General features: G+C 37.3%; 1 protein-coding gene across 5 annotated transcripts in view; it reads right to left on the reverse strand.

Moving 5' to 3' along the window:
* ccpg1 (cell cycle progression 1) overlaps positions 1-16,058 on the reverse strand; it is a 47,528-nt gene that overhangs the window by 11,274 nt on the left and 20,196 nt on the right. Inside the window, exons 6-10 of one of the 5 annotated variants that reach the window (XM_041174694.1) lie at positions 15,687-15,932; positions 12,062-12,100; positions 8,839-8,939; positions 6,041-6,166; positions 713-5,475 (exon numbers count right to left, since the gene is read on the reverse strand). In XM_041174694.1, coding sequence (XP_041030628.1) covers positions 4,312-5,475; positions 6,041-6,166; positions 8,839-8,939; positions 12,062-12,100; positions 15,687-15,932 — 1,676 coding nt within the window. In that variant the 3' untranslated portion in view covers positions 713-4,311. Of the gene's footprint in view, positions 1-712; positions 5,476-6,040; positions 6,167-8,838; positions 8,940-12,061; positions 12,101-15,686; positions 15,933-16,058 lie in introns of those variants that run through there. The other 4 variants (XM_041174689.1, XM_041174690.1, XM_041174691.1 and 1 more) reach the window with 4 other exon arrangements.

The raw sequence follows: 16,058 nt of genomic DNA on the forward strand, positions 1-16,058 counted from the left end.
AGAGGCCAAATGGCAGCTTACTGTACAGTAAACTTGTATAATTTTGTTTTACGAAGAAAGTAAATTACAGATAAGTGTCCAAGAAGGCACAGATGGAATATATAAGAAAGGAAAGAAAGATTAATTGGGTATATAATCTAAGAAGGCACAAGGATACTAAATGTCATCTAATTATTCATAAAAGAAGCAAGACATGAAAAGTACAGACTGGTTAACATACTAACTGTAACTGGGAAAATGCTGAAGAACATTATGGAGGAATATCCTTAGCCTACAGATCACAGGTGTTAGGAAGAAGCAATAATATGGATTCAGAAGCAATAGCGTACAGTTTGTCAGAATTCTTTCAGAAGTAACGAAATAATGAATGACATTCATAAGAGGTTGGATTTTCTGGTCAGCGGCAAAGTGAATACTGAAGTTTTCAGACAGCAAACCAAGAAGTAAAAGTATTGTTTATCCTTCATTTTAATTACATTTTACCAAGAGTGAAATAAATGATTGAGACATACAAACAAGATTAGAAGCTGAAACATCATAAGCTTTAAAATTTAAAAATGAGATTTTTTATGAAGAAACTTGACATTGCACAAATATAAAATTAGTTTTCTGGGCCAGAGAGGTTTTTCAGCAATAAATACAAACTAAGTACCTCATTAAACAAGATGTAACTTTCTCCATGGGTTTTGCAGTGCGGCAATAGCATAAAAGACCATGGTATTGTCAGATCAGTGGTTTCTACGTGATTGTATGTCTGGGTGGGCAGGGAGAGTGGGGGCTGGTCTTCAATAGTACACCCTATAGGAGAAGCATAGAATCACTGACATCAACTTCTGGATTTCTGCTTTTAACTGCTCATGTGCAGACTCCAAAGGTTAGTCAGTTGCAAAGGGGTAATGATGGTGAAAGCCATCATTATTGCCACAGAATCCAGGCCAATATATATATTCTAATTTTCAGAAGGCATCAGATAAAATTGCACAGGTGAGACGTTTAATGGTGATGCTCAAAGAAATGATAAATTAGTTAGCTGGGTTGAAACTGGTTTGCACAGTGAATGAACCAGAGGGTAATGATAACTGGGAGAAAAAGCTTTCTAGATGGTAGTAAACTGTGAAGCTCCACAAGGATCTGTATTAAGGCAAATGCTGTTTACACCATTCACGAGTGACTGAAAAAGAGAACCTCCTGCAATATTATTCCATTGCTTGATGATTCCAAGCTAGGGGCTAATAGTTAAAATGATATGGAACAATTAAGCAGATGAACTAAGTAACTGCAGATGGGTTTTAATGTAGGTAAGTAAATATAAGGTGATACATTCTGAATGGAAGCAGAGATAGTGTTTGCAATGGAGTATCCTTTAGAGAAAAAGAGGGAAAGGGGAAAAATCTTGGTACAAAGAGTAATCATTCAATAAGTTCCTAGTCTGTAACAATAAAGCTAAACAAAATAATAAAAGATCTATCTCTAGGACATCTGACTACAACTCAAAAAGGTTACTTCAACCTTGTACTGATCAAAGGTGAGGCCACATAGAATTTTGGGCACCCTGCCTTCAAAAAGGCATTGACTTGTTGAAGAAGATTCAAAGAAGAGCAACAAGGATAATTCCAGGACTAAGTGCTCTAAGTCAGAGCTAAACTAAGACAGGGTCCTGGAAGATCCCCTCCAAGTCACATACCATCCTGAATTGGAAATATATTGAAGTTGCTTCACTGTTGCTCAGTCAAAATCCTGGAACTCCCTAACAGCACCGTGGCATGCCTACACGCCAAGGATTGCAGAGGTTCACTGCCATCTACTCAGGGGCAATTAGGAATGGCAATAAATGCTAGCCTTGCCAGTGATGTCCACTTGTCATGAAGGATTTTTTTTTTAAAGGCACAAGTCTTCCATACATTGTGAGGAAAAATTGATGCATTTCTAAACTGGCTATTAGATTTTGACTGCTGAGCTAGAGAACTGAGGTTTAAAAACAGAGACTCTAGAGAGTTATTAGTAATTCCCCCACCCCCAAAGTAATGGCTATGTGGAACAGACTCAAAGGAAAAGCAGCTGAGGCTGAGATAATTATCTGGTAATTGGGTCAGGCATGCATCTTTTGAAGAGGAGATTGAATGGCAGCTGTTTTGAAAGGCAGAGGAATAGTATTCAGTGCCTGAATCATTTAGCATAAGGGTCAGGAAGGGGAGATGAGTGGTCAAGAGTTTAGAAAAAATGGGGTCAAGGAAGCAGGAAGTGGATCTCCTGGACAAGATGAGCTTGGAAAGGCCATGAGAGGTGATAGGAGAAAGACAAAAAGACACATGATCAGGGCCAGATCCAAGGAGGGAGGTTCAGCTTGGTGGGTGAGGGAAAGGGAGGAAGCAGTAGAAATAGTTGAACAGATGGTCTCAATGTTAGTATCAAAATAAGTCCATGAGTTCCTTGCACTTGTTGTTGGAGGGGAGAGTGAAGGGAGCAGGAGGATTTAAATAGATGGTTGCTAGTAGTGAAAAGAAGCCAGGGTTATTTTCTCTCTCCAGCATGAGCCTGGAACACTGGATATTTTTGGCAGATAATAGTGAGGCCTTCAATAAGAGGTATTTAATTTGACCAATCAGTTCTGCTGATGGATGGCAAAACTTGAAGGTGGGAAGATGGAGGCTGGTTATACCAGGAGGAATAATGCAGGTGAAAAACAGTAAAGCTTCACTGAGGAAAAGGGTATCCAAAGTGTGGGTAAGAGAGCGGTTAAGTAATTCAACAGTTGCTGAAATATTGTAGTAAAATGAAGGCCAAAGGCTAGACAGTTGAGAGACTAAAATGCAATTGTAACATGGGAGAATTTTTTAATTCAGTGTTGAACAGAGAAGTGGGATTGAAAAAATGTGAAGAGATGTGGGTGACAAGAGAAACAAGGAGATGATCAGAGATAGTCCATCTGTGATCAAGATGCTAGAAGTAGAGGTTATGAGAGATATCATGGTCCAGGTCAAGGAAAGCGGTAGCAGGTTTAATATGGAGGGAGATTTGGTAAGATAGGGCGACAGTGAAATAAGGAGAGAGGGCAAAATAAATTGAGTTGGAAATTGAAATCACTGAGCTTGAACTCCAGCATCTGAAAGAGATAAGGAGGGAAAATATCTTGCAAAGAAACTTGAAATGCAGCAGAGAACAAGGATTTTAAATAGGCAGGAAGAGGGTTGGAACAGTAAAGGTGCTCGAAGGAGAAGTGCCAGGAGTAGAGGAAGAAACCAAGGTACGATTTGGTGATGAGGGCCTCAACAGCTTCACAGCAGAACGGTGTTGAAGTTGGTGAAAATTATAATCTTGTGGGAAGGTAAATATGCTGCAACATCAGAAATTTATTGCAGAGCAAGATACGTTTGCAATGAAGACTAAATTCTAACTCCTTACAGTCAACCCAAAGACCAATGAAACTACGTGGCAACTGAAAAATTAATTTAAAATTCTTCACTGCCAAAGAACAACACCACAAACATCATAATTTAATGCTTATCCTAAAATCATTTCATTTTCCCCCTTTCTTCAAGTCTCCAAGGACCAGTAATTGTACATGCTCTGAAGTTAACGATTAATAGCTATCCCACATATCAAAATGTTGCAGTCATTGCACACCATTACGATTGCCAAAAAGTGTTGGAATAAAAGACCAGCACTTCCAGACAATCTCATTTAAGGAATTCTGAAAGCAAGCACAGAAGGCATCTCATCATTACAAAGGAGGATATATACATGATAAATTATGCAGGCAAATGTAGCCATTCATTTTATTTAAATGTCAGGTTGCAGAAAGAAGCTGACAAATATAATTTAAAAAATCTATCCTTGGAGTATTCCCTTAATTCTGCTAATTCCCTAGTCACTGGTACATGAGAGATTGAAAATACTTAATAATGGTAGTAAGGTCACAATTTACACAAAGTACTTTAAAAATGCATACACTTACTGGGTAATTGCACATCAGCAGAGCCCTCAGGCATCTGGCACTTATCAAAACTGTTAAGTGAAAAATGCTACATTGCACTTTGCTAGGGGAAAACAACAATCTGTGAACATGTTTGCACACATATGCAGATAAAATAAACTATATGCAATGCATGATGCAAGCCACAAAGGTTGAAATGGGCTGTGGAGACACCAAGGAGCAGTGAGAGAATGAGAAGCAATTGTGCAAATAAAAACATTCCAGAAGCCACCCAGATGGACTGATGGGCAGGAGATGGGGAGGGCAGAGGAGGAGATAAAAGGACAAGAGAAACATGAAGTAACTACAGTTTGCCGAGATCATCTGCTTATTTCAACTTAGTTTTTGTTGCGGATTCTGTGGGGGAATTGTTGAACTTTGTGGGCTTGTTTATGGAGGTCTTTCTGATTGATACTATTAACACTTTTCTGGGATTTTTTAGATAGGTGGTGTGGACTTTTTACGATGGATGGTGATTGTTTTCTTTTTCTTGATGGATGTTGCAATTGTTTTCCTATTTGTTTTGTCAAATATTGTGAGCCCTTTCTTGTCTTTTTAGCAGACATTGTTGGCTCTTTTCTGGGTTTCTTTGGGCAAATGGGGGCATTTTTGGCAGACATGGGCTGTTTTCTCTTTTTTGGTGGATGTTGTAGGCTTTTTCCTGCTTTAGTTTGGATTTTGGGCGCTTTGTTCTGGGTTTCTTTGTGGTAAATATGGTGTGCTGTGTTCTGTTTTTTTGTGTGGTAAGCACTGTGGGCTTTTTTGCAGGTGTCTTTGGGCAGATATAGGCTTTTTTTGCTAGGCACAGGCTGCTTTCTCTTTTGTCGGTGCATATTATAGGGTTTTTGCTGCGATTTTGTGCTGACATTGCAGATTCTCTGATTAGCCTTGTGGGTTTTTTTATGAGAGGGTTTTTGGAAGACTTTCTGGCCTTTTCTATTTTTAAGCAGAAGACGCTGTGAGCTCTTTTTTGTAGGCTTATTTGTGGGGTTTTGGGGACAAATGCCAGATCTCATGGCACATTTGCTGTGCTTTCTCTTTTTTTTGTTGAAAGTTGAAGGTCTTTTTTTGTTTTTTTGGTGGATAGCGTGGGTTCTTTGGAAATTCTGGTGAATGCTATGAGCTTTTTTCTCTATATTTTGGCAGGGGTTATGGGTTCTTTTTTTAGGAAAACTTGCAATTTTTCTTCTGGATATTTTCCGGTGGACATTATGAATCTGTTTTCTCTGCTTGTGGAACTGGCTCTTTCTTAGATTGATCTCCCATGGTTCCAGATGCCAAAATTCAAGCCTGCCCTTATTGTCTTTCTTCCTTATATTTTTCTCCCTTGCCAGAACTCTCCCTTCTAAATACTGTGGGTCCCCCCTCCCAAATTTCCGCTTCCATTCCTGTGGCTTCATAGTTGTATTTCTTTCTCTCTCTGTTCCCAAGTCTTTTTTCTGACTCCACAGTTGGAACTGTTGGTGGTGTCCTGGGCTCGAATTCCTCTGGAAACATACGACCTGCGAGATCAGGCCAATTTTAAGAAAAAGAAAACAAAAACAGAGGAGAGTAAGGAAGCTTAAATTTAAAGAGTGCCAGATAGATACAAATTAAAAAGTTAAAGTAATTCCAATATACCAAAAAAGCTTTGGCTCATTTCATTAAAATGGTATGTATTAAGAATGCATTATACAGACATCTATTGCAATGCAATACATATTTTGAACAGGGTGCAATTTAAAGTGAATGGATGGATGGTGTAGCAGGTTGATTTCTTTCTAATTGGTACAAATTAGAAAGTAAGCACAGGAGAAGGAAGGATCAAGCATTTCAAACAGAAAATAGATTGAATATCTGTCTAATAATTCCTGATTAGTGATTCCTGGAAACAAATGCTAATTCACTCACTTATCCTATATCATGCATAAGTCTTATTCATGAGGTAGTTAATTTCACTCAAACTAATTAACGTTTCTGTATCTGAACAATAGTAGCATAAAACTAAAGTTGTCTAGGTTTAATAGTTTGAAGGCTTCAGAGCTCAACAAGCAAACACTGTCAGATCAGATATTTGAATCGAGTTACCTGAAGCTCAGCTTGCTTTTCTTTGAGTTGCTCATTCTCTTTTTTCATTTTATCCATAAGTTCTGTCAGTGTAACCAATATGTCCGGTTTTTCCTTTATATCTTCCAAAAGTTCCTCAGTTCCAGCCTAATTTTTAACATGGCAGCTATCAGTGAGACATATGGCTGCTGCACATACCACTTTTTATATTTTTGTATGAAATCATTGGTACTTTAACTGGATCAAGATGATGATTACTTCCCCTAACCTTAACCACCCACCCTTCCCTCCTGAATGCATTGACTGTTTGCTGTTCTAGTTATATGATACTGCTCACCTCTGTTTCCTTTTAGTGGCCATTACATATGAATGAGCCTCAACAGTAAATATTGACAAGCTACTTACCACAGAGGACATCACTGCTCAGCCTGATTCAGTCTTGATTGAACATCCAACAGCATGCACTTCCAGCAGGGATTGCTGAACAGTGAACAAGTGGAAATTCTGAGCATTTTTAAAAAATATTTGTTCATGAGATGTCGCTGGTGAGGTCAACACCTTGAGAAGGTGGTGGTGAGCCACTTTCTTGAACCGCTGCAGTCCGTGTGGTGTAGTTAGTGGTGTAGCACCCACAGTGCTGTTACAAAGGGAGTTCCAGGACTTTGGCCCAGTGACACTGAAGGGATGGCAATATACTTCCAACTTTGGACGTGTGACTTGGAGGGGGACCTGCAGGTGGTGGTGTTCCTATGTGCATGCTGTCCTTGTTCTTCTAGGTGGTAGAGGTTGTGGGTTTGGAAGGTGTGTGAAAAGAGCCTAGACGAGTTGTTGCAATACATCTTGAATCTTTCCCTAACCATAGGATAATGGACAGAAAAATTTCTACTGCTGCATCATAAGACTAGATCACTTAGAACAGGTGTGAGTTTGAACCAAAGACCTTCTGGTCTTTATGGCATAGCTACTCACTGGTTCTTCATCAGGAAAGCTGTGGAGTCCATTCTAACTCTGATGGAACTGAAGCTCAATTAGATAAATATTTTTTACAAATAAAACATCATATCAATTCAGATTGAGATAAAATGTTAACAACGTTAATTCAAAAAGATCTAACTATATTGCTCTCTTAATTAATGACCATTAAGGATAAAATACTTGACCCTCTTTGGCACTGAGCAACATTGCAATAGGAGGAACTGAGAAATGTTAAATAATCTAGAGAATTTTGTATTATTTGGTACTCATTGCCAAAAAAATTTACTCTTTAATTACTTCCTAGTTATATTTATTGTTGCTGCAAATCCTGTCCAGCAATTTTTTGAAATGATTTGTTATTAGTTATTGCTGGACTCCATTACAACCAACGAGAAATGTCACTAAAACCAATATGAATTATTTAGAAAATTTATGGAACATCCACTCACATTCTTAAAAAAGTAGCAGATTTTTTTTAGCATTTCTCACAGAGAAGAAATAGTAAAGATATTTGTGTTCTTTAGTGCTTTTGGGACTAGAACATATAAAATTGATGTACCTCTTTATTGGTTGAATCTCCTCTCTAGTGCTGATTCTAATTTGCACCAGTACAAACTAGACTTAGTTGACTGATCAGTCAGATAGTTGGGAAAGTCAAAAGGATCTGACAGTACTGATGGAATAATCGCCAGACATTCTGGAATGTTACTTTAGCTTTTTGGAGTTGGCCAACTGGTCATGTGAGGTATTAAGTCAGCTACTTCACTAAATTTATTGGTATGGCTGGAGTCAGCAGCTATTTGAAGTTCAGGGTAAGTTATTTTAAGTAATATGATCAGCGTGGTACACCATCAAGTGGCAGAATGTATGCTTTGTTCTGGACAGAAAAATATCTGCAGAAATTGCTAAAATCAAATCCTGCTGAAGATCAACTTTGTTTTGATATAGAAGAAGCCAAATGGAATTAGGCAACACTGCTTCATATAATTTCTTAGCAAGGCCACTATAAAGCGATGGCTTTGTTTTTAAATCACGGAATCTGCAATAAAATATTGTTGCTCCACTCCCTAATGCAATCTATACTGTATTCTTTGGGCAGGAATTTCTGACCTCGATAGTTTTATGGCTAGAGGAGTGAGAATGCGAAAGGAAGAGTACAAGCATGAACTGAGGAAAAATGCAAAATTGCCAGAATCAAAAAGCGAGAGCTGGGAGAAAGATGCCAATATAAATTGGGGCAGTGGGGAGGAGATGAAAAGAAGAGCGCCAAAATGAACTGATGCAGGCAGTGGAGTGCTGTACTGGCATGAACTGTGGATGAGTAGATGAAAAATTTGGCTACATGATCTAGCTAGGAAGGGAGGGGGATTAATAAAATAATTTAAGAGTCGGGAACAGGGGAAGAGAGTACCCACACCGCTGGACATTATTCCGCATGTGAAAAATGAATGAAAATCCTTGCAATTTTTTGCCACAATTTTTCAATGGCTCTGCTTGTGAATCTTATTGCCAAAACACATTCTGACACCTTTCTGAATATTGAGCAACAGTGAAGCCATGTAACAATGCAAAGCACTTTTTATTCTTACTAAGTAGTAATATCTGAAACTGCAGAGCATCAGAGTGTTATTCTCCACCTAAACCACAACTATTGCACCAAACAATCTACTTCTTGACAAACGGTATAAAATACTCATTCAACTAAAACAGAGCATCAATATTTTGCTGTTTTATTGAGGCTTTATTGTAATGAAGATTTCATTTTTTTCCAGCTGGAGTGAGGGTTAAACACAGGACAGCATTAATACCTGTAGGCCTGTAATTACTTTCTGGCATTTACTTACCTGATCCTTTTGACACTGAAAAAGATCATCTTTAACATCATTCAACTCATCTTCATGAATTTTCTTCACCATTTTCTGTTGTTCCTGTATTTGGGTCGTTCCTGCAATCAGTCAAAAGAAAACATACCATGGTACTATCAAAAAGACAGACTTTTGGATTTTCCTTTATCACTGCATTAAAGGCTGATTACTTGATAAAAATGAAAGATCCATCATTCACAAGTAGCACACGTAAATGATGATGATGCTGATTTGTGAAATAAATTCAATAATGTAACATGATTGGTACAAATAAAACTGAGGGACAAATCTTTGCCAAGTTTTTTTTTCATATAAATCCAGTGGTTGTTCTCTTATTGGGTGTAGTTTATCCCGTCAGGTCACTGCAATTTTATACAATTATATTTAAGCTTGCATTCACTGTCTTATCTTCCTTTCAAATCCCAATGATAAATATCATCTCCAAATAAAACATGAATGTGCACAGAATGAAGTAAATTATACATGTTGCATTGTAACAAATAATTATTTAGATGAATTCAGCATGTAGATAGATTTCCCAAGAATAGTAGAATTTCGAGTCTTCACTGTTACTACTGCAGATACAAAATAAAATAATCCAGTAGTAATGAGCTGGCAGACATTAAGTTACAAACTCAAATTGCACTAAATTATCTTTGAGATTACCCACTTGTTTTATCCAATTCTCTCTCTTTATGCTATGTACAGTATTATATTGCAAGAGTGTGCTCCACTTCAATTATTCCCTCCCAAAGATGAGCAACTGCACAGGGCAAAGTCCAACACAAACCTCTCCATTGTAGCTCCACTAGCAAGTCAATGGTTCAGGATTTCTGCAAATCAGATAAATATTTTGTTCTGCTTTTGCCTGACAATTAAAAAATTACATTTTGTTTAAAAGCATAGCTTTATGTAATTTTTTCCTGATGCAAATGATTCCCTTATTTCTTCAAGTCCACCCAGATTCACACCTCTGCTACCAATATGCAGGCAGAACACATTTCCCCTTTTTCCTGCCACTATGAGATAATACCCAGGTGGCAACTTCCCCATCCCTGCTTCCATTCTTTTAAGTATTGAACTTTCTTTTATATAGTTCTTAGCCCTGGCATGGCATCTTTATTTTATGTTTATTAAAGTAGCCAGTATGTGTTTTAAACATTCTTGTATTGCTAAAAGAGGCCTGTTTTTAAACGTTTGCTGATAGTTACTTTGTTTCAAAAGCAATTCATTATTTGAAGCATTCTATTTTAACATGATAAGACATCAGAAACATGCAACAGTAATCATTTTTACATACATATCTCAGTGCCCATATTTATTTAAAACATTTGCCTCAAGTTTTGAACAAATTGCCCCAGCATCCAAAAAAGTTATCTTGTTAATAACTAACGAGCAACCAATTTAACATTGTGTACATATGGAGCCCCAGTTCAATACAAATACTGCACAGCTGAGGTTCACTCATATTAGCAGTTGGAGGAAAATATTCCTCAGTGAACTGGTCTCAACTAAACTGTCATCTCATTGCGAGACACACACACAAAAATAAATTTTTGCAACTGCTGCACACTAGACAAGCAGTCAAATCATATTCGGGGGGTTGCTGGGGAGTGGGATATGGCAAGAAATAAGAGGGGAGTCATAACATGTAGTGGCTCCATCAGAAAAGCTGACCCAAAATTAATTTAATTAAAAGTAATATTGATTTGAGATGCACATTGTGGATTTAAAGCCCAAACTGATCTCTAAAGAACAGCATAAAACAGAATATGAAATTTTATTCAGTCACATCCCCATGATTTAGGTTTCTACTTCTGATAATGTTTTGTAATACTCTTTGAAGATTTAGAGAGGAAAATCCTTTACTCTAATAAATGCACTTATTAAATGAAATGTGACTTCCACAAGTCAAACAAGTAACTCAGGAATTCTAATGACAAGTAAGTTAATAATCTTCCTTGCAACTGGGATCAGAGAGTTGTGACTGGCAGTTCTGCTGATGCTTAGTGGGTAATGGCACCACCTAATGAAGTGCTCAGCTACATAGACCAGAAGATCCCAGGTGTGATTTCTGGTGTATGGAGTTAGCAAATCTCAGTCAGGATGGAGTGCTTGATCTGGCCTCAGTGCTCAGAGACTGGCAAAGATAGATCAGCTATCGATTTCTTCCCAGCAAACTGTGCTGGAAAGAGCACGTGTAAGGATATCAGATGAGAACAGGATCAGACTTAGCTTTGTGGTCCCACATTGAAAAACCTGACCATGCTCACCATCCAGGATTATACAGTAAAATTGGCTACTTATTTGTGGTAACAGAGCAACCAGCAGCCATTGGGTAGGATCATGAGGGAAAAAAACGAAAAAAAAAACAAGAAAGCAGAAATCTGTAAATAATGCCTACGTAATTTAGGAATATTGCAGATAAATTAATTTGAAACACATCAAATTGATTCATTTTTCTAATTTGCTACTACTCTGAAATATACCATGTTAGAAAGCGCATTACTTTTTAAATAATTTTCATGTTTTTTTTGAGAAAAAGTGCCCTCTGTTGGAAATAGTTCAGTAATACTGCTCAATGGCTGTGGGAACTACAATTATTCTGCTTCTTGCTAGTCACATTAGACTGCACTTTAAAACAAACTGGTGGGACAAAGGGAACAGTTAGCACAATGAGACATTAGTTTTATTCATGCATGATCTGGTAGCATAGAAGCCTCATCTCTCTATTAATTGTAATGCTCCTATACAATAATGAACTGGGCAACCTCAAGTCAACTTCTAGCAAGCATGGTCCACATATCAAAAAGTGACCCATTTTTCATACATTACAGAAAGTTAAAAAGTGCAAACCAATGTGTATATGAGGTCTGCCGTGAATTATGAGAGAGTTAATGCAATTTGCTGGGCTATAGTACAAACATGAAATGAATACAGCTACACTATGGAGAGATACCCATCACCAAGGAGAAAATAAACGTGCAAGTGAAAGATCGAATGTTAGAATGTATAAATGTGCACGAATATAACATTCCAAATGACAAATAATCCCCAGGTGCATTCTATACTGCTGAAATTCTAAAGTATAAACTTAAACTATACATTTAAAGCATTTTTAAAAAATAAGTTTAATGGGGGCTATCAAGAGCAAGGATGGCCCTCTCATACTCCCCATTATTTCAAATGAGCTTCGTCTCACCCCTCTTCAGAGGCAACTGGCTGCCATCTTGAAAGTCTCCTAAACGGGGATCAAGTATTAAATTCGCAGGTTAGTCTCAACCCCAAATACAATTTATTTCAACAGAGACTTGATACAAGTATTTTTTAAAAAATCAACTACATGCCCAAGTTTACAATCAGCTCTGTGCACACACACATACATACATGCACACACATTTTACTGTCTCAGTTCAATATGACAGGCAGCTGAAAATGTAGCAATATAGTCTCATTTACCACTACACAAGTGCAACTTCACACTGCATCCCTGTGCAAAGCTCAAACGTGTATTGCAGCTGAACGCCAGTCAGTGCAGCATTGTAAAACTTGGCATATTGGTCACTTTTTAAACCATTCCTGAGTTTGAAAATTTTACAAAGCTTTGTGCAGGTTTGACTTACCACTCTTATTTTGCTGCCTTTATTTTTGATTTCTATAATCATTTCAAAGACGTAAAACCCTATTTGTATTAGTTGTATTTGGGGCCACAAAACAGCCAATTGCTTTAGTTTCAAATTGGCTTTTGGGTGGGTATTTGGAATTCTGAATTAGGAAAAAAGCAGTAACAGTGCTTCAAACTAAAAAATGGTGGATATGTGGAAGGGTGCCAGTTTCAAGAACATATATGATACAAAATATCTTACCAACTGAAAAATCTAACTAATCTTTAAAAATAACTAGAGCTGTTCTTACAATCCAATTAGTCACTTTAGGGTTTATCTTAATTGCTCTATTTTTAAGTACATGCATTGATTTACAATTGTAAAAAAATTAATTGAATGTGCAGATTATAAAAATTGAAAAAATCTAAATAAAACCTGAATTAGGCAGATCACTATATGGTTACACAGTGGCACTTTAATTTATTATGTACAATATTTTTCAAGTTAAAAAGTAGTGTGGATTTGAACATTATTAGCTCATTCTAATATTAGTTTGTCAAGATTTTCCCATTCATTTTCACTTTTTTTGTTAAGAATTATCACAAGCAAATGAGTTCACAAGCTACTTCCATCACTTCGTGAAGAAAACCATGCATAATAAATTTACAGATCTTCACAGCAGCACTTATTTTACTGAAAGTTCATGCACTGATGTTCAAAGAAAATAATATTTTTCTATATCAAATACATTCAAATTACAATAAAAAGATACTTGATTTTTTTGCATGCTACAGGAAAAAAGTGAACAGATTACTAATGGTATACATTACACTAATTAATCTCAATAAATAATGTACATGCTTTAAGCCAGCCAAACTTGAAAAAATTGTTAGGGGTATTTGCTGCTGTACGTGGACAACCAACCAATATTAAATCAAATTTTACATGCTGCATACACTCCATAATGCTTTCAAGTACCAACTCAAATCCTAAATTAAAAAAAAACCTCATCTTGGCTACTGCAAGTATTACCACTTGCTCCAGTGGATGATTATGTACATAACTTCTTCAAATACGGTAAATGACAACTTCCAAAGAAAAGGGCCACCAAGTTACAGAATACACTTTGAGGCACTGCCATGTGGTACTGTGAAGTGACGGAATGAAGACCTGATCCACCCCACGCTCGAGTTAGTAGTCTCGCTTGCTCGAGTGAGGGTGTCAGGTAGAAGACCATCATTCCCCTATCGAGCAGGGTGCTACTTTAAAATCACATACATCTTTGGAGACCATCAGAACAGTGGGAGAGTCTTGAGTATGTCTGTCCAATATTAGGTGCAATATCCCCTTGAAATCCAAAAATAAGAAGAGGAGTTATGCACTTCTGTGTTGCACACATGTAAGCAGCTGGGACATTGCTGGTGTTCATTCCTTTTGAAAGAAGTCACTAATTTTTCTTTTAAACTTAAAAAAAAGTGTCTTGACATTTTTTTTAAAAATCAAAAGGAACCCATTAGAGCAATAAAACTTGCAGCATGAAGAAAGGTTCCAAGACTCTAGTTACCACTCCATTGCATGTAAATTTGATAAAATATTTCCACACATTTCTCATAACTTTGGTATTGTACTCACTGCCTTTCTTACCTTCAAATTCACCTGAAAATACATTAAAAAAAACTAACCATAAACCAAAATGCACTTAGATGACACAACGTATCAGAATGGCCTTTAAACTAACTCCATTACAAGCAAAATGCACAACTAAGATGCAATAGCTCAGTCCCCTAAAATCAGACGAGTGAGCAAGTGACACTACATTTCCTTGTGCAATTCATGACTGGAAAGATTTTTGAAAGGTTTGCTCTACTATAACGGCCAGAATATGCATGTTTTTAATAAAAAGCAGTGTCTTTTTCCATCTTCTACTTTAACATTTAGCAAACAATAAGTAAGAGTATACTTGAGTATTGCCGAAAAGAATGACATGCTAGTGAGGTTTTTTGGCTTGCACTTGTTGCTCTCTTTGAAATTTGGTACTCTTGTGTCTGTCCTGATGAATGCCAATGAAAAGCTTTTACAGCATGTCTTTTTTCAGTAATACTCAAGTTCTGTTCTGCCAAGCAAAACAGTTTACACTACTGACTAGCTTCCCAGGACCTGGAAACAGTAAAATATGGCATCTCTATACCTGGTTCAATGCTCCCAGCTGCATCAACTATATTCAACTACTGATACAGAAGATTTTTAAATTCTGTTTATTGCTCAACTTACAGTATTTTGGGAGGAAAATTCTCAAGATTGCAATTTCCAATAAAATTACAACTATTCAAGATTTAAAAATAATCATTCCTCCAAATTCTGGCCTCCAACAATGACAAAGATGTAGCAAAAGTTCTTTCAAGCTGATAAGACCACCTCCCACCTACCCTGACCAAACATTGCACTCCATGACAAAAACAGAATTACCTGGAAAAACTCAGCAGGTCTGGCAGCATCGGCGGAGAAGAAAAGAGTTGACGTTTCGAGTCCTCATGACCCTTCAACAGAACAGTTCTGTTGAAGGGTCATGAGGACTCGAAACGTCAACTCTTTTCTTCTCCGCCGATGCTGCCAGACCTGCTGAGTTTTTCCAGGTAATTCTGTTTTTGTTTTGGATTTCCAGCATCCGCAGTTTTTTGTTTTTATCATTGCACTCCATGGTACGTTTGTAAACATCAATGGCTTATTATTTCCTTTCTTTCCCCTAAGCTTTTGTTGTTCCTTTTTGTTTGTTAAGCTCACATACCTTCAAGATTGACAGGAAAATGGAGACTCAGCAGATGACTCTGCACAAGCTGCAGATTTGAAGAAACTTGTCTTGTTTCAGTTGGTGATGTCAAAGTTAATAAAAAGGAAGAAGTCAAACTGGTGTAACCACAAGACTGCACTATCCAATGTTGCAGCACAACTTAGTTATCTCACTGAGTTGTCCCTTCTATGTGTTCTCCCTTCTCTCAACTCCAGTATTCTATATACTAGATACTAGAGCCTTAAGCTGTCATGTTGCTACTTTTCTCCCCACTTTCAAACGCTTCTCAAAATTTCTATCTTCGATCTTTGCCTCTAATTCTCCAGTACAACAAAATATTCTTCTCCTCTTCCTTTTCTCTTCTGTGGCACACTATGGAACATTAACTATGGCAAAGGGGCTAAATACACATAAGTTGATTCTGTTAAGCTTACCATAGAAGTGTCCGAATCCCATGCTGAAAGCGATAACCAGTGCAAGTAAAATGCATTTATTCAAAGTGGTATTGAACCGATGCTGTTGCTGCTGTTCACCATCCACCACATCCTCACCAGGTTTATTCTCAGTTTCAGAAGAAGACATTGTTTTTTTCCTAATACGTCGTCTTCGCAGTGTGGGGCTGGATCTACCACTGGTTTCATCACTACTTGATTCCTCTCTGCTACCTTCAATCGCAGATACTGAAAAAGTTATGATAAAGATTATATAGGACACTGTACAATAAGCATCAATGCAATAAAGTCTACCTGTGGTTATTACTAATTTATTACATGGGACAGTGGGATCATTTATAAAGCTCTGTAAAG

This window comes from Carcharodon carcharias, chromosome 26 (genome assembly GCF_017639515.1).
Source record: "Carcharodon carcharias isolate sCarCar2 chromosome 26, sCarCar2.pri, whole genome shotgun sequence".
Lineage (NCBI taxonomy): Eukaryota > Metazoa > Chordata > Chondrichthyes > Lamniformes > Lamnidae > Carcharodon > Carcharodon carcharias.